The sequence below is a fragment of the Cygnus atratus genome, chromosome 23, assembly GCF_013377495.2.
Source record: "Cygnus atratus isolate AKBS03 ecotype Queensland, Australia chromosome 23, CAtr_DNAZoo_HiC_assembly, whole genome shotgun sequence".
Classification (NCBI taxonomy): domain Eukaryota; kingdom Metazoa; phylum Chordata; class Aves; order Anseriformes; family Anatidae; genus Cygnus; species Cygnus atratus.
In genome coordinates this window covers 4,731,511-4,758,774 of record NC_066384.1, presented here as the reverse complement: position 1 = coordinate 4,758,774, position 27,264 = coordinate 4,731,511, and the positions used below count along the sequence as shown (strand labels likewise).

The 27,264-nt window shown below is 44.8% G+C and overlaps 1 protein-coding gene across 42 annotated transcripts in view; it reads right to left on the bottom strand.

The window, feature by feature from the left end:
- Positions 1-845: 845 nt before the first annotated feature.
- The window catches only part of EPB41 (erythrocyte membrane protein band 4.1), an 85,696-nt gene continuing 59,277 nt past the window's right edge, over positions 846-27,264 (bottom strand). For 7 of the 42 annotated variants that reach the window (XM_050715143.1, XM_050715147.1, XM_050715126.1 and 4 more), the window contains 7 exons: positions 24,911-24,973; positions 21,957-22,136; positions 6,365-6,493; positions 4,398-4,499; positions 3,830-3,910; positions 2,490-2,597; positions 846-1,694 (listed from right to left, as the gene is read on the bottom strand). In XM_050715143.1, coding sequence (XP_050571100.1) covers positions 2,499-2,597; positions 3,830-3,910; positions 4,398-4,499; positions 6,365-6,493; positions 21,957-22,136; positions 24,911-24,973 — 654 coding nt within the window. In that variant the 3' untranslated portion in view covers positions 846-1,694; positions 2,490-2,498. Of the gene's footprint in view, positions 1,695-2,489; positions 3,911-4,397; positions 4,500-6,364; positions 6,494-7,698; positions 8,185-20,125; positions 20,177-21,956; positions 22,137-24,910; positions 24,974-25,815; positions 25,861-25,972; positions 26,030-27,264 lie in introns of all 42 variants that reach the window. The other 35 variants (XM_050715139.1, XM_050715145.1, XM_050715131.1 and 32 more) reach the window with 19 other exon arrangements.

Here is a 27,264-nt window from a genome sequence, read left to right as displayed (position 1 = left end):
AAGTCTTACTAAAGTGTTCACAAGTGTCTGGGCAGACTTTACACTTTTTTTTTCTTTTTTCTTTTCCTTTTTAAGTGCTGGAAGGAGAAACCAGGGCATGCCCACGAAGCTCAGGAAGCAGCAGCGAGTGCTCAGCCCCGGCGCCGTGGAGGGAAGTGCACCCAGCCCAAGGGGCAGGCGGGGAGAAGCGGTGAGTTTTGGGGTCGTCGCCGCCTGGCTGGCGACAGCCCCTGCAGGACACTCCAGCAGTGACTGCAGGAAGAGGCCATAAGGTGAATTTGTGTGGTTCAGATGGCTGGAGTGTCTACAAACAAGCACTATGCACTTTTTTTTTTCCTTTTTAAAAAAAAAAAAAAAGAAGACATTTTATATGTGGTCTGTAAGCTAAGCCCAAAGACACAGATGCTAGCCCTGGTATTTCATTCCAGCAAGGCGGTCACAAATCCAAACAAAGTACAGACCCTTAAACCAGGAGGGGGTGTCAGCACTTCCCACGTGTGCTGGATTGGCTTTATCACAACCAGCAACACCTGACACCTCCCAATTGCTTGTTCAGCCTCTCCACATACAGCTTGCAGGCCTAGGGAAGGATTGTCTAAAGGATTTTAAATTAAATGATAGTAGGATATAACTCCTTGCCCTGATACATGGGTAATGTGTTTAGCTTTAAATAAGCACTGGCAAGGGGGAGAAAAAAAAACACCCAACCCATGACTTAAAAAAAAAAACATTTAAAAAAATCAACAAAATTAACACCAACAAGTGAAAAACTATGACACTGAAAAAAATCAGTTACTGTGAATGCTGCATAAGCCTACCTTAATAGCATTCAGAGTCCAAACATCTTAAACACACACTTCTAAGGGCTTTTTAATTTAATGGCATCTAGAAAACACAAACAGGCAGAGATGCACAGGAGGAAGGTGAGGTGCCTATCACAGTCCCCTTAAAGCTCTAGAATTCACAGTATAAGATACTCGAAGCAACTTCCAGTATGCCTTAAATCTAGCCAACTATTAATTTGTGTGCATATGCTACACCACACAACCCTACTGCGTTCAAACATCGGGGTCCGAAACCCAAAGGTAAGGAAACTCAAAGTGAAGGTAGAAGCTCTGGGTGCCCCCGTATCCCGCCTGGAGTCTCAAACTCCCTAGAGCTAAAAATCAAGAGGCAAGTGGAAATGCTGCACAAACTCTAGTCCGACCTTTTAAACTGACTCTTCTGGCAGAAGGACCCATTGCTTTATGAACACGAGCACAGATTCTGCACTCGGGATATGCGTTGGTGTGGCTTATCTCCATTATACCTGACAAGGCTGAGGGAATAAGACTTAAAAACAAAAGGAACACAAAACCAACCCTTTGAGCCCTGCGGTTTGTGTTTAGGCCTGTATCTGAAGAGGCTATGCGTGAGAGGGAATGCAAAATTGAAAACTTGTAAAAAATATTCAGTACAGTTAGAAATATGGCATACTGTTTGTCACAATATATATATAAAAAAGAACTATATCGAAGAGGATCCAGTGGATTCTGGAAAATCACAAGTAAAATGTCAAAGCGCAACTCCTAATAAATGATATGAATGTTCTCTGAGTGTAAAGTCTTGTAAATCCGAGGTCTTTGTGCTCCAGGTAGTTTTTCTGTAGTTTTGCTGGGTTTGTTTTTCCTGGTGTTGTCTGGAAGGAACGTTTCCTAGGAAGAGAAGCACAGTAAGTTACAGCTACTAGCAACCAGCTCTCTGTGAAAGAGCAGAACATGCTTCCCTGAAGCCATCGGAGAGCTGAGAACAAAAGATGGGCTACTGCCAGTGGCACAGAGGCCAGGCTCAGCGCCTTTCCCTAAAGGGCCAACGTTGAGAGCTGCAGCTCCGGGAGACCTTAGAAAACCCTTGTCGTTTTTGTTAGAGTTTGTAGAGAGTTAAAGGGTGAAACCACAGTGCCTGTTAAATGACTCGCTCTTTCCTCTCGCCTAACTTGTTCCCGTACCACCTCCCAAGCCTGCGAGCACCAGCTTTGTCTGCACGAGGGCACCAACACAACCGGCACACAGATGGAGCTGGAGTCCCCAGACTCTTTCATCCAACCACCAAACTGCAAAATGACCTTTAGAGCATGTCAGGAGCAGCAGGATGGGGTGGCCCCACTGCATGGAGCTGACATAGGCAGGGGTCTCTGTGAAAGTCAGGATGCTCCTGAGGTATTGGAGGTGGCCGGTGAGATCCAGCAGCCTCATCACGCACGTAGCTTCTTTTAGACCTCTTTTTTTTTTGGCTGACTTCCACTGCAGGATTAGTCTGCATTTGTGACTGCTACATCAGCCTTAAATGATTTAGTAGGAACAGTCTGAGCAGGAGTCATCACTGAACAATAATAATTTTAAGTAAATTTTGACCACATTGAGCCAAACGTCACTTGCACGGAGCTCCAGCTACCTGCCCCAAGGAGAAAACAGCACCTGCCCTTTCTTTGTGTGTCGTCCCCTACTTACACAGCCTTGCTACTCCTCTGCAATCTCGGTCTCCTGGTGCACAACCACTTTGGTCACCGACATGTCCGGGTGCTGCTCCTTCGCTGCTTTTATGGCCTGCGCTAGCACCTACAAGAGACCACACGTCAGAGAGGTGCCAGGGCCTGCACGCCAGCAAGGGTGCTCGAGCTCATGGGACACTTTCTAACTTTGGGGAGAGAAAAAGAGAAGTGAAACCACTTGTGCTGCACAGTTTGGAAGGAAACGTGGTTTTCTGCTTAAGCAGGCTGCAAATACTTAATTCCTCCTAGGAGTAAAGGCACGGCAGGAATAACTGCTGCGCATTGCACCGAGCTGAGAATTAACAGGTCCTGAAGACTCCTGGTCCCAGTGGGAACACAAGGCGAGCAGGAAACTGCTGCAATAGTTGGGTAATTTTGAATCCACACACATTGACACTATGGGAATTAAAGCCTGGCCATGAACTTCAGGCAGAGGAAGCGTGCCATCGGGCTGTGCTGGGGAGTCCTGGCTCGCAGTGGGCAATGTGCCACTGCAGCACGAGCTGGGTCCTGCGGAGAGGACAACTTGCAGTGGCACTGGGTTATTTGTGAAAGGCAGGATGGTTTTCTAAGAATACATCACATCTCTCAGCTGCCCCATCTTAGAAGATGGATGGGAGCAATTAAGCCAACTGTTTATTCTTCCAGCAAGTGTGACTAGCACATTGAGGATGTTCTCAGACATTTTCTGTCAGAATTAATTAACTAGTTCTTGTCGTACAAATATTTCCCAGGCCCGTGATACTTGCAACTAAAATTAAATTCAAAGTATGATTCTCTGATGACAAAATCATCACTTCCAACACATGCTAGAGGCCAGTGAGGCTGACTCATCACAAAGGCTTTCATACAAAGCCTATGAGATTTAATGCAGGCATCTCCTACCCAGTGCTAAACATGGGTGGTGCTGAGAGCTATGCAGTGACGTCTGGCACTACACTGCAGCAATCCTGCTTCAAAGTTATTAGAAAATGTATGCAGATAATCCAGATGTCAAGGAAAACTTTTATTTCACATTCTTGCAGATATTTTTAAATCGCATTTTTCCAAAACAACTCTTGTATTTAAAAATTGTGCCAATACCAGCTTCAGAGCAGAATTAACCCTTGCTGGTCCAGCTTTGAAACTGCATGCTGTCAAAAAGGAATTTATTATTGAAATCAGTTTTGAAGCTTTATTTCTACTCCAGAAAAATTTCCCTAGCTTGTTTTCTGTTAAAGTCATCTTCAGAAAGGCAGCCTGGCTGTCTGGTTTGTGCCAACTCTGAAAAGCTCTTTTGGGCTGCGTCCAAGCTCCTACCTGGTCATGGTCTACATCTGCATCTCCTGTGATGACAATCCTCTTTTCAATCCGCGTCTCTGAAATGCCACCTTTTACAGTCTAGTACAGAGGGAATACTACTGTTAGTCGAGAAGTGAAAAGGAATACAAGTGCGCTGGGGCTGCCTGTCTAAAGATGGTATCCAAAAATAGAATTACCAAATACTGCTGTCATACCACAGTATCAGCATCACAGAGGAAAACTGCCACCACTCATAAAGAAAAACTGTCAGGTATTCAATGATCTTCTCTTGTAACTGAGCCAGTGAGGAGCTTTGACTCAGTACATTTCTCTCCTGCTGTCCCACAGGATGGCTAGAGCCACGTCCAGACCTGACTTCACTTAATACATAATCTCCAGTCTTAATGCAACACAGGCAGTTCGGGGACCCCTGGGCTTTTTTTAGATATTAATCTCTTTTTTATTTTTTTTAAGGAACTGGAGTTTAATTTTTTTTCCTATTACTCAACCCAGCGCTCTGTCATGTTGTTTTACTTTATTGTTTTATTTTTGTCGTCGCTGTTGTATCGCGTTCCCTGGCTGTTACCTTAGTGATCTGCGTGGTGGTGGTGCTGCTGGTGGTTTCTGAAGTGATGGTTTGAGCAGTGAGCAGGATGCCAGGGTCTAAATCTCCATTGCCACCATCCGTCTGTGGGAGACAAAAGAAGAGGCCGTCAGCCTCCATAGGCAGCACGGACAGAAACAAGGCTTCACGTCAACAGAGCAGGGTGCAACCTGAGGATAAAAACTCATCTCAAAAGCAGACCACAGGATTTATGAGATGAAGGGACTTTATCTGCAGCTGGCTGCGCTGCTCTCAGCTGCACAGGACCCCTCTTGGGTCTCTGGAGACTCAGCCTCTTGGACCCACCAGCAGTGGTGCAGGAGGAGCTACTTCCCACTGGGTTGTACTTCCAAGCAACATTTGATTTGGAAGGATTTTTTTTCTCACCGTTTCTCCTTCCTGACACCACCTTGTACATCACTTACTTCAAGCTCTGCAGAAGCACTGGAAGTCCAGCTACTGCTGAACTACAAACAATTGGTTTTGTAGCTGGTTACTTGGTTCCCGACTTGCACACCTCAACCTCTTGAGATCTGCCTAAAAATCCCAAAGTCCTCTCAGCTCATCTGCCCTGGCTCTGCTGTCCGTGTCTCCCTTCCTAGGAGGGAAGGAACAACGTCCACGAGCGCTGGGCAGGCGGTACCTGGAGTTACCACAAGGTGGGACCATTCTCCACGGGCCAGGAGAAAGCTAACAGCACACCACAACCCATGCACAGCTGACTTCTCTGAGCCATGGAAACTCCCTTTTAGTTGTCTTTTCCATTGACTAAAAGCAGTACCCAGAGCAAAGCTCCTCTACCCCTCTGTTCACCTGCTGAGAAATCGGGCAACACGCTGCTGCCCCACACAGACGCCCAAAAGCCTGCTGTGCTCCTGGGCTTGGGGACAATGCAAAGCGCGGCAGACAGACACCACAGGAACATCTGAGCTACGCAGAAGCATAAACAGTATCTCTAAGTACCAATGTCTTTTTTCTTTTAAACCATTAAGAGCACAATTTTGGAGACGCATCTCTAGGCACCCAGCCAGAGCTAGACCCTTCCACAGGGCCAGCTGCTATGTCCAGTGCACACCATAGGCAGCAGAAATGTTGGTGCCCAGCCTCGTTCTATTCCTCAGTGCCCTGAGAGTATTACACCCTCCTCAGGAATCCCAAATTTTACGAAAGTGGGCCATGGGGTATCCAAACCCGAACCTAATCACCATGTCCTACTGTCGCTACATTCCAGCACCATGGGCTGCTTTTAACAACCACAGTTCAGTCAAAACCAAGCTAATAAAGGATCCAAATTCTCAATACACAAATAAAATCTATTTTATACTGAAGATTAAAATTAACCTTAGCAGTGAAACCATACCTGCATATGCTGCTATTGCTTCACTAGCATTTCCAGTTTCCAGTCACTGCAGAGATACCCACTCCAATTATCACTTTTTACGGTAATTTTGTTTTTCAACACCTGTTTCAGTGTTGAAGCCTCAGGAACAATCTTCAAACATTTTCAAAATCATTTGTAAACAAAGTTCTGAACAGGCATAAACAGCAAGGAGAGCTGGGGTAAACAAGCCAAACCACCTCTTGCAGAGAAAAGGCCAACTCAGGCCAGCTCTGTAGAGCCTAATCCACATCCCAAAGCGACCAGTGGCTGAAGATAAATTCTGTTTGCAAACACACACCTCGAAAAAGTAATTGCAGCTCTTGAAAAAGTAATTACACATCTTGAAAAAGTAATTACTCTCCAGGGACAGTAAAAACACCGCCACTCTAAAAACATCAGAGGCACCTGGAAATGTTGTCCACAAGATTCGTTCACCTCTGTGCTGCGACTCGTATGTTCAGAGAAAGGCAGGCGGTAACAGACGGGGCTGCTGTCTCACCCAAAGGGTTGGGATACGTTTGGATGAGTTTAATTAAGCCCCTGGAAAATTAATCCGAACACACCTTACCTGTGCAGCTTCGTAGGTGATGGTCTTAGTCTCCGTGTGAACGATGGGGACTTCTTTTGTTGGAATTTCGCTTTTGGCAGCATTGGACACGTCGGAGATGGTGACTGTCTGTGTCTTCACTAGAGGCGGCTATGGAACAGGTTGAAAAACAGCTCAGTGAACACCCAGGTAGCGTTTCCACATAACTGCGTGGCTGGCAAATGTTCTGACACTGATCTGATAAAAGCACTGCGGGAACCCAGGTCAGCCCGGAGTCTTTATTTTTAAGCCTCTGGTACAACACACTTCCAGAAGTCGAAGATCACGTGTGAGGATTAAACAGACAGAAATCCTCTGGACCCTCCCAAATGCCGTGGGCCTGAAGTCAGCCCAACAAAGGCATTAAGGCTTTAAGCCATGTGTCACAATACCATGAGGAAACTGTCTCCACTGATTATTAACTTTCTAATTACTAGAAGCCCATTGCCAGCTGCCAGTAAGAGATGACCCTCGTTTACTGGTATGTCAAGATTATCACAAACCCTGGACAAATGAAGACTTGATCACAGCTGAGAAGCTTTATCCTGGCCACAAGTGAAACCCTATTTATTAAAAACCCTCATCGCATCCTAGGTCTTTAACTTTTATTAAATCAATGTCAGACAAAACAGAAACGTGACATCTCGGAAGAGAAACAGGGGGGAGAGAAATCAGTTGTTCCACCACCTGATAATCATCCAAAGGAAGACAGAGTTAGTTCAGACCCACGGTGCTTTCCCGGATCACTCCATTTCTGCTCACCATCCCAAACCTGACAGATGCCACCGTGATTGTTAGCGGGGTGAACGGACATGTCTATCGAATGTAAGCGATTAACCATCAGGAACACTGAAGCAGGCAAAAATATCTCCCACAGTGGGGAGCAGAAAGGGACGTCAAAAACCCACGGTTGCGATGTAAAAGCACGCTTGACAGCGCTTCAAATTTGCTCTGCTGCACTACGGCTCAGCCTTGCAGTACAGCAGGAGACAGCAAAATCCTTAAGGAGCTAAAATTACATGCCCCTGGAGCCTAAACGATTCACTTTTGGGGGATGTACCAGGACATTTTCATCAAAGAAAGGCAAACGGCATTGCGCCGAGGCAAGCCTTGTATTTAATGCAAAAATAAATTGAGGGGCTCGTGTGCAGCGACTGCAGGAGGTTAACCGGGTAATTAGCTCCAAGAAAGAGTCCAAGTAAGCGAAACTCTTCTTTGTGGGTGCGTGGCATCTGCTTGCTGCAGTGTTTGTTTGGGGTCCCAGCCCAAAGCCAAACGGGGAGGTTTGGGAGAGAGCAGGCGTCAGGGCTCACTACCTGGAAGCAGCGAATGACCGCCGGGAGCCCGTTATTAATGCTCGAGTCGGGCCGCTCGCCATTTAGCTTTCTAAGCGGCTCTCCCGCAAAATTGTCTTCGCCATCCTCTGCCACCTCCTCTCTTCCCCAGGGCTGCGGCGGAGGGGCAGCAGGGACTGCTGCGGGCTCCAGCTCAGGCAGCTCTGAGTCAGCCGCCTGCTTTTTCACGGCTGCACAAAGCCCCTCGGCGCAGCTCGGGTCCTCCTGGCCCTCGAGGAGGCTGGGGGTAGCCTCCTCCTCCTCCTCCTCCTTTTCCTCCTCCTCCTCCTCGCTGCTTACGGAGGAAGCGCCAAAGTCACGGCTCGGAGAAGGCTCTGAGGTGGGTGGCATTTGGGTCTCACTAAAAGCTACCGACTGCTTTGGGCCCTCCCATTCAAAGCCAGTGTTAAGACTTTTCCTCTCTGGCACTGCAGCCACATCCTCTCTGGAGAGAAAGTCACTCATATTCTAAAAAGAAACGAATACACAAAAAGGCCAGAGAGAGAGAGAGAGAGAAAGAGAGAGTTAGGGAGAACAGAAGGTCAAGAAGCATCAAGACAAAACATCGGTCTCTTATAATACATCACATCTCCAGTAATGCATGCAACAGCAGCGGATCTTGAAGGTTTCAGAGCTTGACAACCTTTGTGATACACGATGTATCCGGTGGATTTACTGCCACAGCCCTCCTGGTGGATTACTAACCCATGGTCTGAAGGTTTAAGGAATTAACATTTAAAACAACGCTCTGCACCTAAATGAAGAACCACCACTTCAACTTTTTGTCTGGTTTGGAAACAGGAATAATTTCAGCGTAGCAAGTGGGGGCCTCCGTGCACATCCAAAATTCACATGTGCAACAAAACCCACCAGCTACAGTAAAACCATACACCAATGCTGCTTTCAACTCCTTGAAATATTTCATGTTGTGTTTTTAATTTGCACACGGAGATTAAGAGAATAAACCCAGAATCATTGTGCACAACCAGTCTGCAGAGCCTGTGCTTTGCTGTCTTCCTGTCACCTGGGAACACACCTCCGAGCACCCTGTTTGCTGCTGCAGTCTCTAGGATTACACAGCCATGCCTGCAAAAAGTCATAATGGCATCGGTAAAATTATTGTAAGAATTGGTATTGAAATCAACTGATTTGGTTACCAAGAGGCTCCTGAGCCGGTGATGCAGCCTGGTCAGATGAAAGAAATGGTACTGCTTCTTCTAGACAAACCAGCTCCATTAACCTGCACAGCTTAGCACAAAAGTTTTCAAGTGAGGAATAAAGAATTGGGGCTTTAAACTGGAAAGCCAGACGTTGACACTGATGTGTCCTGACCCCATCACCACCGAGCGTGCAGTTCATAGCTGCACTTAACCATTTATTTGGGGCTACTGAAATATTTGTGACATACTTTATCGCAAAGCAGTTGGTGCACAGAAACCTTTGCAGTAGCTAAACCTCCTGAAGGTACAACACAATTGGCATTTGTGATGGTGCACGGTTGAGAAGATAAGTAATAAAGCAACCCAGCCTTCCGAGAAGCAAGCAAGCATGTCTATAGCACCTGAGGTATTTTAGAAGAGCGCCAAACCCGAGGGTTTAGCAAAGGCTGGTGCTATGCTGCCTTCCATTCAGCTCCTTAGCAAGTTCTCAACTAGGTCTTCGCACATCTCTGGGAGCCCTCTAGCCAGAAGGGAAGCAACAGTGACAAAAGAGAAGAGAAGGGTTAAAACATGAACAAGACAGAAAGCTTTAGCAAAAATCAGCTGTTTGCCCAAGTGATGAGTACTTAATACACACTAGTTCTCAGAGAGAAGCAGCATTTTTGGCACAAGCTGTGAATGATGGCTACAATCCTGCCATACCCTAGAAACTGTGTTTCTCTCCTTATTGACATGGAAAGCTGCCTTTAAGGAAGGGCAGAATACGCAGTTATTGACACGAACTATTTTAGACATACCAAAATTGCTGCCTCATCCAGCATCAGGCAACGAGGAGGAAAAAAAAACAGAGGGATGCCACTTAAATCAATGCTAATTACTGCTTCTTATCAATAATTGACAGCCTCATGGATGATTTCTGGTAACTTTGTATAAAAACAGCCACATATATCTGTACGTCCAAAAACAGTGATTAAATTTTCATTAAAGTATGGCAAGTCTGTCGTTGTCAACTTTTATCCTAATTCTGTGGTGGTATTAAAATCAACAAAAACTGTTGCATCATTTTCTATTACAAAGATTCTCCAGGCAACCAAAAAACTGTAACATGCACTTAAAATACGAGATCTGAAGCCTGTGGGTTATTTGGTACAATGCATCTTCTGTACACCAGAAGCTTTCACCCTGACTGTCCTCATCTAGTGACACAGTTCAATAGTATTTTAGGAATTGTAACTGCTTTACGTAGGAACAAACAGATGCTTATTTTAGTATCATTTCAAGTAAAGACTCTTCCAACATTCCTCCAGGAACTTTTTTCAGTGCCCAGCTTCTGTACGTTATGTTATGTTCCTTAAGTTATGATATATTACCTGTAAGATTTCTGTCCTTTAGGATTTCCAGCCTCTTTGGCTTCTGTTAAGTTCCTGGGTTATTACTTAGGAAAATGCATTTAACAGGAGTGAAGTTACAGTAATTAGCACTGCGATGATCAGATCAGACTACACACATATGGAAGTGCTATTTCTGAATGAAAACCACTTCCATATGTTCTCCTCCATAAGGTATATACAGATCCTACCATCATTTTGCCTGACACAAGATACTATACTGCAAAGTTTCCCAGAACAGTGAATGAACTGAGGTTATCGAGTTCGAATGCCCATGTCTTAATATTGCTTTAAAACCTGGATTTATATGCTGTCAATGTCTTTGACAACGTGTCTGATGTCTCCTAATTCTGTATGTCACAGCTTGCAAAGTAAGCAGGGCATCTTGAGAAGATGTAGTGTATCTTCTGCAGTTTAATGGCAAACAAATGCCTTAGAAGCAAGATTTCCTTACATACCAACTAGGGCACTACTTCGGCCAAGAGGCAGAATGAAATCCACAGTTAAAACAAAGCAGATTAAGCAGCTACAAAAACACAGGTCTGTTTAAGAGACAAACATTTGCATACAATAAAAACAACCTCCCAACTCCCTTTCGTACACAGAAAATAATTTGCATTTGAGAAGCATCTTGCATAGTAAAAGCACGGAAGAGCAGAAAAGCTTGAATGAAGTCTATGGTGTGGATATACTGGTCTTCAGTAGAGCACAGTGCAGCAATAAACATGCAAACTATAAATACAGAAGGAAATCCTGATAAGATCAACTGACCAGAAGCGCTTTTTTTCTTGCCTTCCTATGCCACCATTAAGAAGACAGACTAATTAGAAGCTATTCCTTTCTACAGATAATTATCTATTAATACACGCTTTTTCTCCCCCTCCCTTTTTTTTTAAAATACAACTATATTTGTACCTGTATTTCAAAATGCAGTTTACACATAGGCTAAAAAAGATCATTGCACACCAAAACCAAACCACCAACCCAACTCTCTAGGAATTTCAACATCTGTTACGAATTCTGATCTTATCAAGATTTTTTTTATTTATTTGCAAATGCAAAAGCATTCCTACTTTCAGGGCTCAGATTTGCAGAGTTCCAAGTTCTGCTTGAGACCCATGAAACCTGGGAGTGCCTGGGCTGCAAACTACTCATTTCCAGAGAAACAAAACCAAACCAGGTACACCTAAATCAAACGTGAAGCAGACTATTTGCATAAGCCATACACAGTGTAAAGAAAATACAGGACAGGATGCAGTGCCCCAGAAGAAAAAAAATCAACCAAACACGAATGCAACTAAAACTTTACCCTGCTAAATATAAATCTTGGTGCACCCGATGTTGGCAAATACTGAGGATATAGCTTATTTAAAAGTTGCAGTGTAAAAAGTGACACACGGTAACTCAGACTGGGGATAAATTAATAACAGGCTTTGATACCAGATACTGAAAGGATTGGTTTTGAAGTGTTTTTGGATAAAGTTATGGTTGCCTGTATTTATTTTATTTCATTATTTTTTTTTTTTTTATAGATCCTGCTATTTTGAATCGGGATATAACCACATGAACCAGCTGCCCTGACCACGCTCCTCACACTGCCAGGGACAATTTCCATTTCCTTGCTCTGCATCTTTCCCCTTTCAGAAGAACTCCTGCAGGACTGTTGCTGCAGCCCATGCTAGCATGCTGCTCTGCTGCCCCTCACCCTGTAACACTTCTATTATCCTCATCCCAAAACAGATTCCTATCTCGCAGGAAACTTAAGGATTGCCAAAATGAAGTCAACCTGTCAATTACCAAAGACATGTCATAAAAATTATTAAAAATATTAAATGGCAATGTGTGCTAACTCCATACAACAACCACATTTAATGCTATAAATCCTAATTAGTATTTCCCATTGCCGCCTTCTTCAGCAGGGCACTGCAGCAGCTAATGCTGGTGCATGTTATTAGGTTATCCCCAAACAAGTATGCACATAAGCTAACAGGCTCAGTGTGACGTCTACAGATGCACGAGTAGATGAAGTTGCTTTTGCAGCAAGCCACACTCACCAGTAAGAAATCCCAGATCAAATGGTGAATGCTCAATCTCACAGCTGTCAAAGTACTTGAGTAAAAAGTATTATAAAGCAGAAAACAAGATATCCTTATTTTACAGTACCTGCTACGTCTTAGAGAATTTCTTTGCTTTAAACATAGAAGCAAAAAAGTTTAGAAGCCATTCAACAAAACTTGGCATTGGAAAACGATTGCCATTACCTATGGATTTGCATTTTTGGGCAGGTTTTTCAATTGCCATTGATCTGATTGCAACATCCTGACCAGCCTGGTCAGACAGCAGAAAGAGAAAAGAGAATTTAACTGAAGTTAAAGGTAAGGCTAGAAAATACACAGCATGCTACAAGCTTAATGAAAGGGTTATATTGCTGTCATGAACAAGAATCCCAGGAAATTACACAACACACAGCAGCCCCTTCCAATGCACTGCATCAACTACTTTGCAACACGAAGCAACCTCCAGATCTACAGCTAAGTTTCCAAAATCCAGCTGCTGAGGAAGATGCCTCCAAAAGCCCTTCCCTCTTCCCTCCACCCTTCCCATCCCTCTGGGTGCCAGCTCCCCTCGCACAGAGCTGTGTTTTGCTTGGCTCAAATTCCCTCAACAGAGAAAAAGCTGCAAGTGGCATTCCAAACGCTGCCTCGGATTTGGTTTAGCTGCAGCAATGGAAAACAGAGTGGGGACACTGTCAGGGCTTATCACTGACACCACTCCTGTGCTGCTGCATTTTGCCTGCCTCGTTTGGCAACGTTTGGGCTCTGCTCTGATGCAGGCTCATCGGGAGAGCGCAGCAGAGCTGGGTGCTGCTCCGACACGGCCAGGCTCGCTTCCCCGTGACTGCTCATGGCAAAAGAGAGTAAGCCGAACAGTTCAGCCAAAAGTAAATAATCTCACAGAAGAAAATTTGGGACCTAAGATTAAAAACGCCTCTCTCTATGGCCTCTAGCCATGGAAACAACCTGTGCAGCTTCAACCAGCTAAAATTCATGCGAGACTTGCATTGGGCTGCCAAGGAGAAAGGCAGGGGTTAATTAGGAACGTGGTTTCTTCGCTCACAAAACCAGAAGGAAGCATTTTTCTCTTCAAATTAATACAATGCTGGGGGGAAAGGCTCTCAAAGTTGCACTGTGCCATATGTAGCACAGGGAATTCACAGTTGCACAATGGCACAGGACGATCCTCACCAAACAGCAGCGCATGAAACCCCTCGGCGTTACTGCAGCTACTGGCGCAGGAGAAGCGCCGAAACACAGGACCTGCGACGCTGCTGCTCTCCGAAGACTTTCTGCAAACTATTTTACCTATCATTCAGTCTCCAAAGTGAGAAGTTAGTGTTATATTACGTATTTAGTAGATGGCTGAACCTTTTGGCTCCTCTGCAAAACAAAGCTATTCTTAACCGAGCCGGATTTAATCCTGAATCGAATTATTCTGGCCGCTTCCTGAGTCTGCACGCTCCTCTGCATATCAGGGTGAAGCCCGCACCAGCTGTGTTGAGCTGCAAGCTGGGGGCTGGCTCTCAGACCCCACCTGAATCCCACCGCACCGGGCAGCTGCTAACGGCTCAGGGTCTGACGGTGCCTGGCTTGAGAAAGCAATACGAGAGTTAGTCCGACAAGTCACAGCACGGGTCATAAGCCTTTTTTGTTAATAAGCAGTGGAAAGAAGAATCTGATTTGCAATAACATTTATTAATGATAAATGTACATATTTACAAAGAAAAATCTGAGAAAAAATACAAAGCCAAAAAAGTGTTCCAAAAGAGAGCATTGTCGTTAAAAAAGAAAGTATTTTTAGTCCCCACAAACTGATCCAACACCACCATGTACCACTGGTCACAAGGTGGCACAAACCAAGGCTCCTAGGACAGCCTTTACCCAAAGCCTGCGAGTCCTTCCCTCCAGCTTTACAAACCAAGAGATGCAAATAGGGACACAAGGGAAAACATCACGGGCAGGGTCTCCCACGTCACCAGCACTAGTGAGCATGGACCAAAATGTTTCGAAATGAATCAGTAACTCTTCCTTGGGATAAGCTTTTCTGGAAAGCATCCTACCTCAGCTGGTTATGTCAGAACAGGTGTGATCAACTCATGATCAGAAAAGAAAAAGAAAACCCAGTAAAACAGTGGGATAATCTCAGAGTGACAAATTACCACCGCTTACATAGAGAGGCTTCACCTAAAACCTTCCTGAGGAGCCCCGAGGTGCAAACAGGGCAAGGCCAGTCCTGCAAACGAGGAATGCCAAGGAAACCCACCTCTCCTTATTTCAGGACTGGACACAAATACTGAATTCCTCCTCTTTAGGGCCATCACCAGTTACTGCACAAACCGTATGGGAGGAAAACTGGCCTTGTGCTGAACTCCGAATCCTAACACAACCTTCCCACAGAGACTCAGTTCATCTTTGATCAACCCACTGGGTTGCAAAGCAAAGCAGCACATGACAGGGGATGCAGACAATACCAGCAGTCTACCCTAATTTATCTGTTTACTTCTAATAATGGAAAAGAAAAGTGGATTTTGTTTTACGGTAACGCATACCTCTTCAATATCACCAGCGAACATCATATACAGAGCCCAATACCTAATGCAGCCTCAGAGTTGAAACTGAGTTTGAAGCAATCGGTCAGGCTCACGTGTACTTGCTGCTTCCAAATACTCACGCCCACCTTTTCCCAAAGCATGAAAGCATAAGAAACCATTCTGCATTTTCTCTGGAGATCAGAAAAGCTGCTATCAGGGTAAGAAGATTCAGAATAGAGAGTAAGTGCAGAGTCAACCACAGGCTCCGCGATGGAAAAAGCTGAAGGGACTGAACCTCGACTGGTCCCTTACTCCAGCTGCTGGCTGGAATCCAGGTGGAAGCACCAAAGTGTCCCCGCAGCAGAGCAGTCAGACTGCAAAGCACTGGGGAAGTCTAATTAACACCAAAACTGCTGGCAGTCTTCTAGCAGCTACGTCACTGGCATGCCAGAGCCACTGAGATGTCATTTCTGCAGCAGGTCACACTGAAGGATCAGGATTTCCCATGCAAATCTGGAGGAGGGTATGTGCTACAGCCATTTTCAGCTTCCCTTTGGAAGAAATAACCGAGTTCTCCACCACTCACTGTCAGTGCAACAGGGTGGAACTGCAGCACGCACAATCAGGGGGCTTTAATCCTACCACCACGAGCGCTTCGGGGCGGTGCTAGGGGCAAGGTGAGCTGCCAGCACCTTGCAGTGTGTTTGTTCCTGAGGAAGAAGGGAGCAAAGTACACGTTAGTTCCTTTACGAAAACCTGAGACCTCTGCCCTTAAACTAAGCCAGATCGTGTCAAGTCTCCCCTGCACGACACCCAGCAACCTGAGCGGACGTCAGGCAAAAGCAGTGAAACTGGGAATCAACCAGCACAGCACAAACGTGCACGAGATACCTAATGCACAAAAATGAGACCCTACGCAGACTGCCACGGGCAAGATGAGGTTTCTGTTCCTGATAAGCTACAACCTTTCCCTGCCATAAAAGATCATATCCACCTGAATGAATATAGGTAACTGGCCTCTACACTGCCACAGAAATATAAAGAGTTTGTTCAGTTTCTTTATACTCTTCGGTGATAACTGCTCTATAAATTCCAAAAATGTTCCTGAGCATTCTCAGAATGTAAAGTTTAATTATTTTTTTTTTTGCTGACAACCAGCCTTATCTCAAGATAAAAAAAAAGGAAAAGTGAGAGAGAGAGACAATGTTAATTAATTAAATAATTGTGTTGAAGTGACCAACAGAGTGCGTCTCTCATCACTCTGGGATAAGATTATCCTGAGAAATGCTTACGTTCAAACATTGCTCTGGGCAAAGATTTTAGACTTCAGGTCCTTTGGAAATGGTAGAGGGAGCTGCAGAAACCAGGGCTTTGCAAAAGCCACCGTTATGGCTTCAAGGAATTTGTCATCGGTTCAAGGATGGTGCGCAATAACCCAAAGAGTGCTCGATGCAGCAATCCTCAACCAGCACCGTGACAGCTAACCTGAGCAATGGCTTTTTTAAAGGTGCATGTTTAAGCTGTTTTTCTCCATGAAATACAGACAGAAAATGGACAGAGAAGGATTGAACATCCCCTGTCCCTTCCCTCCCCATGTCATGCTGTGGAGGATGAATGGTCCCCACTTTTCATTATGTCTGCTCCAATTTTTGAAGGGAAAACTTTCTGGAAAGCTTCTTCCATCCTGCATCTTCTGCATCGCACGCGGCACCTCGGCATCCTTCCTTAGCTTTCCTACCTCTCCTCTTCAAGGGCCGCTTTCTCAAAATAATCTTCCTGAATCTCATCCATGGGCATCCTGAGCAGTGCTGGAACCCTGCATCGCACCGAGTGGCCACGGCTGCTGCACAGGCAGGAGGCAGGCAGCTCTCCATCCAGCTGCGCTACACCTGGAGCTGTACAGCACCAAACAACCCATTTCCTTCTGCTAGTTCTACCGCTGAAAGAGGAAGACTGTGTATTAAAGGCAGTGTATTAAAAAGGGCAGAATACTTTCTGAGGAAAATCAGCATTCAGAGAAAACAAAGTCCTAAAGGCACAAACTGGTGAACTCATCGGAGCACGTTACGAGATCTGGGGACAGAGCGGTCAGATCAGAAAGATTCCTGGGAGATCAAAATGAAGGGTTCCACTTGCAACCTAAATTTCTGAGACAGAGTTTCAAAAGCCTCAGCCTATACACTGAGAGTAAGAGACAGCTCAAATAGTCCGTGATATGCTAGGATCCTTCCAACCAGGCAGCACATGCCAAGTTGCACACATACCTTAATTGCCTTGCATCTTTTTCCTGTAAGCATATTTGCTAGCTTCCTAAAGTACACTGTTCACACAGATACAGATCTATAAAGGGTTATAAATACACATATTTATATATATTCACACTTTTTAGTCCCTGTAATAGAGTTCTACTCCTTTCTCTTCTATGCTGTTGGAGCAGCTGCCAACACTGATGGCACTGGTGGCTGTTCTCAGAAGTAACTGCTTCTACACCACTACTCTAGAGAAAGCAACAGAAAGCACATCACTACTGGAAGGAGAAGCAGTTGGCTCAGCTCAGTCCCATAATTACTATATACAGAAAAGAAACCCCTTAGACACAAAGTCCCATCTGCCCTCGCAAACCTGTTGTACTCAGCCTGGCAGAGCAACTCCTCTCGCATCTTTCGCAACTCGATTGCATTCACTATCAAGTTAACTTGGATAAACAAGAGCATTTTCCAGACATTTACATTTGTAAGCAATAAACAACAAGCAGCATGCAACGGTTTTGTTAAGGAAGTCAAAACAATTGATGGCTTTAACGTTAGAACCGTGTCCTGAGCACAATCGTCTTTTTACACGTTGGGGTAAACTAAACAATCGGGAAGTCAACATGCTAACAAGGCGACGTGTAACAGGTTATTCCATTCCTGTGACCTAAGCAAACATGCTTCAGTTAGCTCAACACGAGTTAAAAAACACATCTGAAGTGCACCAAGACCACCAGGTTCAGAAAAATTATTAATCTATGTTTACAATAAGTAGTTCCTTCTAATGGATTTTCTCCTACAACGCGATGGATTTTCTTTGAAATGAGCGGGTGCGAGAGGGAAGCTGATGCTTTGCAGAAGGCTTCCCACTGGGAAAATCAAAAGTTGCCTGTCCCTGTCTATAAGTTAACACTAATAGCAGCACTGACAATCAACACTTTTTATTTAAATGCCAATCTCAGTTTCCTAGAAAAGGAGTGGTTATGGATTAGATTCAGCACATTGCTGTGAAGCCTCTTCAGGCTTTTGGATCACTATCAAATGTTCCTCTGCTTGTGAACATCTTACGTTCAAAGCAACGAGCTTAAAAGCAATTCTTCAGCAATTGGTACATAAGTCAAAAAGGGCTGCAGAGGCAAACACCTCCTGCCACGTATTTATGTTCTCAGTTTGCCCTCTTACAGCTGAAGCCTCTGAAACTGGGGACACGATTTAGAGAATTCCTTTTTGTGCACAGCTCTAGGAAACGTCAAAATAGATCTGGCAATCCATTACCACTCCTGCCAGGCCCCGGATCACAGCTACACAATAAAAACAGAGGGATTAACACTAGCGTTGCAGGGCGTCCCTCCCCGGGACTGCGAACTACGGAGATCAAAGACCAGGACAAGGAAGATGCAGCAGAGGCTACGGCCAAGAGATTCAGGAGCTTTGGTCTTGAGGTTTCAGTGTGACCCTGTTCCCACTCAGAGAAAGAGCAGCCACCAAACAGTCAGTGCTAACACCACAAGAAAAGACATCATAAAGGGAATGCGCACAGAAGGAAAAATACTAGAGTACAGCTGACACTTTTTGAGGGATTTCTGCTCTTCAGGAATTGGAATAGAAACCTTTGGAAGAGTTTCTTCACTTGCTTGCCGGGGAAAGGCTGTCTCAGTAGGTATCTCCTGCTTTTTTAGTTTGTCTTCATCCTGTACTAACAGAGGACGTTCCTGTGTCTGCTTTCGTGGTAGAAGATCAAGAAAGACAGAGAGAGATGAACAAAAATGACAGATGGAAAGTGCCCAAAGTGACACTTGGAGATGTGCAAAGTTTTCGGACAGTCTTCCTGTCAATGTGCTAATCGACTGCTCTTAAAAGCAGAGTAGTTTTTTTTATTTATTCATTATTATTTAGAGCTCGAATCACCCTGCCACCTGAGCTGCAAAATATGGTTCTCTTACAGAGCTCGTGGATCCCTGCATCACAAACCATGTGTGTTTTGCAGCTGCCCTCCAAGAAAAGCGCATGGTTGAAGCCTACTAACGGGTGTTTGGAATTGGAATGGTTCAGCAGAAAGGGAGCTTTGTGGCATTACCAAGAGATATGGTGTAGTACAAAACGTGGTCTCTGACAACTTCCTATTCTACAGTGCCTTTAAAAAATAGCTTTTGTTAAATAACATTTAGACCTCAGTGCAGGTACAAAATTATTTTTTGAAAGTTCTGACAAGAGTATCAAAATTTTGATCATTTTGAAAATTCTACCAGAACAAGTGAAAAACTTTTACATCTTAGAAATCCCAAGTGTGGAACAGGCAGGCTGCCAGTACGAGTGCTCCAAACCCCTGAAATCTTGCGCTGCGTTTTAGCACTTTTGTTTCTGGAGCCTCAGGAATGTGAAAACCCAGAATGAATAAATCATCACACGGGATCATGCAAGGGCTCTAGCACTTCCGCTGAAGAAAGACAAGATTGTGGGAAGTGTTGCTGCGACCTGTCCAAGTAGCTCTCCAGCCCTTCAGGTCGGCAGCTTGGGTTTCCAAGCACACCTAAGAAAGAAAGAACTTGGCTCTAAGCTCTCTCAGCTGAGCTAGCCTCCTCTGGTCAGTGCGGTATTTTGGGACTGGTTCTTTGCACACCCCTAAGTGCTGAGTATCAGGGAGAAAGTAGCTGGGAGACTGGGCAGCAAAAGAAAATATAAAATGCAAGAGTAACATGATCATTAAAACAAAAACGGAAAGAAAGACAACATAAAAAGAACAGGGTACAGTTAATCTTTCATAATTGCTTTTCTCTCCGAATATACGGTTACATCTTTCATGCAGCTTTTTCCAACCAGCCATGCACCAAAAGAAGCAAATCGAAAGCTGCAAAAGCTGCAGCAGTGCAAAAAGTCCTCTCAAGTGTTAGGCTGTGAGTTATGAAACTACTCCATGTAGCCAAAAGAAAAATGTTATCCAGCAGCTGCTCTCAAGTTTTTGCTTGGTGCCATTGCAATAGCAAAAATCTGGTTCAGCAGCACATATCCGAACAGCAGCTTTACCTCAAGCCCACCAACCTGTCTCTCAGAAGATAGGACAGTGACTTTCTTGACCTGGACACACAAAGCGTGTAAGGTTCAGTTGTCTTGCAGTAAAACATACAGGAACAGCAGAAAAGCAGCCCCTGGCAGAATACCCCTTTGCCACCACAGCAGGGTTAAGATACCACCATGAGCAGTAGAAACAGGATTGCTTTGCATTATTCACCAACCCTAAACATTGTGCACTGATGTGCAGGTCAAGTAAAACTTCCTCCCCGGTAGGTGCCATATCAGAGACACATTTCTGGAAGTTCACAGCATAATGTGTCCACCTCCATCTCAGAGGTGAGGCTGCTTCAGAGAGGAGCATATTAAGAGGTAGCGTGAATGTCCAGAAATGCAAATCAAGGGCTGACCCCAATCTTCATGTCACTGTGGTGCACCACAGCCTGCAAAGCCCACATCATCCAGTACTGTGCACAGCAGCCCCCTAAGACCTCACATGCCATCACCACGCAAGAACTTCTCCTGAATAACCAAGAATTTAATTCTTGAACTGCAGCTGCTGAGCTTGAGAGCCCCTGCCCTGTTCCACCTGCACTCCATAAAACACTCGGTACAGCAGGCAGAGCTCTGTGTCGCTCTGCTGTGCCCTGCTCCCCAAATTCCTGTGCAATTTGCACTAAAAGACAGCAACCAAAGGGTGAAGTTCATCCAGGTGCTATACAGGCTAATTCCAAGAATGACAACAAGTGCATTTGGGAGGTGTGGGAGGGAAATTGTTTTTCAAACAGGAAAAAAGCCCTATAATTTTCATGGCCTTTCTCCATGCTTTGAGGAGCCTGTAGTAAACTCAGCCGCTAAAGCCCTGGCATCCATTCTGATAACCCTCCATCCTCTGCAAGATTATTTCTGTTTAACAATCAAACAATTTTCTGTTTCAATCAAACATATTTCTGTTTAACAATCCCCTTGCAGTGGGATGAACAGCAAACGGAAGCTTATCTGCAGAGCTGTGGGCAGGAAGGGGAGAAGCTAGGGTTAAAGCAGGAGAGATTCTGCGACTGCCTTCGCTGCAGCCAGGATTCAATTTTTCAGTTTTAATGAAAATCTCATTCATTATTTAAGGGACTGATTACCGCTTTCACTCACAAGCTTCAAATCTGAGCCAGGAAGTGCCAGTATTAATATAAAGAGAGAAGCTGCCTATTATCAAAGAAGAAACAAGCTGGCAGACATCTCTGCTGTTCCATCTCGGTTTCTTTGAAAAGGTTTTTTTTTTGGAGGCAATTAGTGAGGGGACTGTGAATGTACATGGCTACTGACATAGACACTGCTTCTGCAAGGAGAAAGCCTTCCATCAGGTATGAACAGCCCTGCTCTCATCACAGCACACCTGTATGCGCTAGCAGATTCCAGTGCAAGACTAAACCCAGTGACTGGATTAACTGGAGATTGCAGTGACATTTGAAATGGATGGCATGCGAGTGTTCCTGCACTGGATTACCTGCAATGTTCCCTTCAATTTAGGGCTTTGGGGGGTTGGGGGGGCACCAGGAATAAGTCAAACCATGCGAAATATGCTATCAGCATGGATGACAGCAACGCTAGGAAAAGGAGTATCGAAACCAGGTGACAAATTCCTACGCTTTTATGCAATTCACAAAAATAAATCACATTTTTATGGTACTAAAACTAAAGCACCCATTCTCTTAGAGACCATTATGCATGTTAAAAGTCTCCTCAAATGGAACCAAAGCTCCAGGGAGCTGAGGCTCGATCTGAGCTCGCAAGGCCATCCCTGGAAGCGGCACGCAGCAAGCCACCACCCACGCGGCGTCAGGGTACTCACTCCATCCGCTCCCGTGGGAATCTGCCCGTTGACGTTAAGCGTTCGGAAGGGGGAGTGAGTGGACAAACGTTTGTCCCATTCACTCGGCCGAGGCTCCGGGACAGACTCCATGAAGTTCTTCTTCAACTCGCTGATGTTGGCGTGGTGCTTCTTTATTTCTTCTTGGGTCTTATCTAGATCCTAGTAGTGAAAGGACAGAATAAATGAGGAGGCACAGAGACAGGCACCTACAGTTGCCTACGCTGCCACATAGCAAAGCTGCACTCAGCAGAGATGTTGCCGACTTCCATCAATTGTGCTCACACTGTAAACACACCAAGGGAACGTCCTCTCTCCTTTCTTTCTCGTCTTGTATTGAGCAAATCTGCAACCAGCACAGCGGGGTGTCTGCCAGGAGCGAGACTTGCCATCACTTCATCTCAAGCTACACCGAAACAGATGACAGCCGAGTTGTGAGCTCGTGGGATTTCTGCACGTGGGATTTACTGAATTGCAAGACTAAGTTTGTTTGGGTTCTTCAATTTCATGCCTCTAAATTGGGTGGGTTTGCTTTCTTTTCCCTCTGCTAGCCTGACTTTTCAAGGGTATAAATGCAGTTAATGTTAAGAAACTTTTTTCCAATTTCACTCATTCTCTTTGTATCTATTCTGTCATCTTATCGGAAGTTATCTGTGGTCCCAGAATACCCCCATCACTTTTTTTTTCTCCTCTCATCTCCAAGAGCTACCATAGGAGCTTTAGACTTCAGACTGAAGATGAGAGGGCAGACCTCTAAAATTGAACTGAGAATTTACTTTATGCTGGATCAATCAGGAAACTCCTACTAAAATTATTGATCTGGAAAGAGCCAGATTTCTACTCTGTGATGCCAGTTTACAGCATAAATGCACAGACTTCAAGGCAAGTCAGCTCAGTTCAACTAATGTGTTCAGAAATAGCCTTTCCTTGCAAGCAAAACAGTTGGTTTAAAACGAAGCTTTTGCATAAAATAGGCTTAAGCCAAACAACAACTTTTCTGGACAGTGCCAAAAAGCAGCAAGCCTCACTCATTAGAAAAAGAAGAAAAGGAGAAAGTAAGGTCAGTAGAAGCATCACTGGCAGATTTTGCTCTTTTTATGCTTTTAGTTGTGACTCAGCCCATAGATTTTAGAAGATGGGAGAGCAAGTGCTTCTGGAAGCAAATGCATCCCTAAAGGAAGCCCCCCTCCACCCCACCCCGATATCAGCGTTCCTGCAGCGTACCCAGGACACACCACCTTCGGTTTACGGGGTTATAGCCCCAACCGCCTCATTAACAACATTTGCTCTTTTTGGTACGGTTCTGGGGAAACAACAGCTTTGGCATCTGTCCCAGATAAAAGCACGAGGCAAGTGCTTGCTCATTAGAAGAAGCACGAATAGGTCTGCTGAGGACACCACGGTAAAGTCGGAACCTCTGCGTGGGTCCAGGAGCCCTCCAGCTGCCCCTGGCTGAGAGAAGAGAAAGCCCCTCGCCTGCCTGCCACGAGCTGGTCCTGAGAGCCTGCAGAGAAGCTAAAGCCCCGGAGCAACACGTGAAGCCACAACTGATCTCAAAAGCATCTTAAGGAACAAGCCCTCGGAGCATTAAGCTCTCCCTCGTCTTTTTGCCTTTTCCTAAGACCACAGAGCGCAGGTTGCTGAGCACTGAGCGTTAAACGGCTTTCCATAAAACCAAGCAGCAGCTTCTGGAGTATTTCTCCGCAAGCGGTTGTGCTGGAAGTCACCCGATCTGCCAAATGCAGGGAGTAAAAAGGAGCAAAGGGGTGAGGCGCCGGGGCCAGCCCTCCTCTAGGCGAGGGCTGGAGCACCTGCAACAGAACCGGGTGGAGGCGGGCGAGGGAGCAGAGCCCAGTACCACACTGATAGGAAAAAGCCATTTAGGAGCAACGTGTAGGTAAAAGCTCTGCTTGGAGGAGGGGAGAAGGAGCCGCTCGCGTTGGCCTAAAGAAAGCGACAGGCACAGTCTTCGCAGCGCGTTGGCGGTGGCCGAACTCTGCCCGTCTGCTGACCGCTCACTCGTGTCCGGAAGCTTAAATTGTAGCAGTCAAAAAAAACCCCAAAGCTGCAAAATGTTTAAAATTCAGATTAGGAGAAGGCAGTTAGTACACTTCAACTTTCAAGAGATACCAACAGGGAAACCCTACCAGCTGCTGGTGCTGCAAGGTTGAGTAGAAACACGTAAGGCAGGAACAGAGTACCAGAAGCCACAAACATCTTCTGTAACACGGTGTGTAGGAAAATATATGATTGGCACGTTCTGTTCTGAGACTGTGCTTGGGTGCAACCAAGGGTGAAGGGCTCCCAAGCCAAAGGGAACAGCTTTGCAGCCAAGCATCGCTCCGAGCCACCAGGCCAGCCCCAGGGGCTCAGCACCGAGGCATTGCTGGAGATGCTGCAAGGCAAGAGGGAGGTCGCAGGAGGATCACGGCAACCATCCCACATGGCCCCATCTGAAAGATGGGCTGGCTTCGTGCCTCTGCTTTAAGCAACGTGGCTGTCCCAGTGGCCTGAAGGTCATGGTGGTCACTGAAATTTACTTTACTTTCTCATAGACTGTCTTTGCTCGCAAGAAAATCATTTATTTCAGGCTAGGAGAGACCTGCAAACGAGCACTCCCACCACGATTCGTGCCGATATGAGCACCCAGCTCACCACCCGTGGGTCCAAGAACAGAGCGGGCTGAGCACACGGCTCTGCCGATCATACATTTTGGGTAAGTATGAGAGAATGAAAGTCAGAAGAGGTAGAAGGAAGAATGCCTGCGCATCGTCATGTTTACTGTCAGCATGCAAAAGCGTACTTAAAAAAAAGTCTTTCATGCAACAGCATGCAAAAACAAAGGCAGCAGCAGCAGAAGAGGAAGAAAAAGATCAGCACAAAATGCAGAAGGTCTAGGCAAACGCAACTGAAAAAAGCTTCAAGTTCATACAAACCTCCAACATTAAATTGCTATGCCTGATATAAATGTTTTCACCATCTAGTCTCTTTGATCTTTTCTGTGAAAATGAAAGAAAAGGGGGAACAAAAAAAAGAAAAGCACAAAAAATTAAAATGTTGTTTTTGCGGGATTCACAAATTGGCAAATTAAAAAGTTAACTCAACGTTTGGAGCGCAGCGCTGTGCCGGTGTGGGATGGGCCACGGAGCCACAAGAACGCCTGCACCGAGTCACCACCAGGAAATGGAAGTTTGGGCTCATGAGAATGGGAAAATGCAATGGGTCCTTTAAAGAGACAGCTCCCAGTGTTTCATCGGCTTTTGCGTTGATTTACACTGCTCTCCACAAAGAGACAGCTTACCGTGCTGCTGTGGAAGCCTTGCACGAGGTAATAACTTCATATTCCTGATAGTGATGCATGCCTGCCACAATGTACTACGCTGGTTTGGTGCTCTACATGTAATTTTTACATGACCTCAATGTGCATAGTAACTATACTTAAAACACCTTTCCCATCTTGAATTTTTCCCCTATTACTCAATCAGTACAAAAAAGTATTAAACTTTTTTTTTGCATTTCCTGGAATGCACACTATATGGTTTTCTTTGGTTTCTAACTAAATTTGTTACAGAGAAGCAAAGATAAATTTTATAGGTCATATAGAGTTATAGGTATATGTTTCTCTCTAACATTCAACATGCAAATTTTAGCAATCAGACTGTCTATGGGAAAAAGCCATTCACTTTGAAATCAAGTATTTGATAGTTGCAGTTTAAACACAACAAAAACCAAAAACCCAACCCAAAGCACATGAAGAAATTGGAGCACTGTCTTTTTAAATCGGTTACGTATGCATGAATGATATGGCAAATTTGTTCGGTGAAAGTGGAAAATGGCTAACCTTCCTCATTCTTATCAGTTCTTCCTCTTTTTCTGCAGGCTGCTGCTGTGTGGCAGTGATAAAAAACAAAACAAAAAAAAAACAAAAATTGTTGGTTCATTTAACCGTGTTGAACCTTCAAAAATGTGAGCAACCTAACTGAATTATTGGCACAAACCTGGGGCTGGTCACCATTCGTAGTGGGTACTGTGACCTCAGTGTGCGTTTTCCTCACCTACATTTAAGAAATAAATTGGTAAAAACATTTCTTGTTAGTAGACTTTTTTTTCAAGAGACAATTTAGTTTCAAAACACAGCTGCATCAAGTTGGTTTCGAGATGCTGGGTGAACATGCAAAAACCAACATGCAGCCTGCCAGAAAGAGTTAATAACACCGCAGCTCTCCGTCAGTCTGTTAGTTCAACAGCACAGTCGAAATAATTCTTTCAGCTTGAGAAGTATTTGCATTTGCAGCTAGTGCTCTCTAGCGCTCCTGAAGACTGGCTTCCCACGTGCGTTAGATTTGTCAGTCGATGTTTTAAAACCCCATTTAGAGCTGGATCTCCCAGGGAGATCAGTACCCAAAGCAACATGTTCAGATCAACACAGAACTTCTCAAAACCAGCAAATGAGATGTTATGCACGGATACTGTAATATGGTCATACAGTCAGTAAGAAGAGACCTATCTTTAAAACGAACCCAGTAGCACAAATTAAGTTCTTTACTGACCATGAGTAGAGAGCCCAGATTGTCTTAACATTTTAAGGAATGCATTTTAGGGAAACTGGATTGCCAAATACTCTGAAGGTGAAAGCATTGGTGGGTGTTAAAAGAAGTGATACAGCTACATTTGAGAAACAGGGTAAATTTGGCACATTCAAATCCACAATTTCCCCCCACATCTACATTTAAAGGAAAAAAAAAACCACACAATTTAAGCATTTAAGAAAAAAGAAACCCACAAACCTGTAATAAGGGAAATGGGATGAATAAAATGTACTTATTCTCAGTTTAATGCTAGAGAGGGTCAGCAGCCGTGCAGGAACAGGGATACTCAAAGCAACATCCTGAAGATCTCCTTTAGCATTTTCATTTAGAACTTACTGGCCATACAGACCAAGATTTTTTTTAAAGCAGCTGTCCTTTCTTCACCTCCACTTCCCAACCCTAACTGACAGTGATCTCCCAGGGAGTATGGCACACGAGACCATATATCTAGTGGCTTTTATGCATACAAGACCATATGCGTAACATGTCACAGGAAAAATGTGGTTCCAGAAATGCAGAGAACAACTGAACATCAGGGTAATGTGGAAATTGTAACTCAAGGCATGCACCTCTGCTGCAACACTGAAAGCTTCCAGTCAGTAAGATTTGCAGAATATTAAGGACACTGTAATATGAACAAATTTTTTTTTTACACATCATTTTGACTTAAAATACCAATACGCATATATCAGTATCGTATC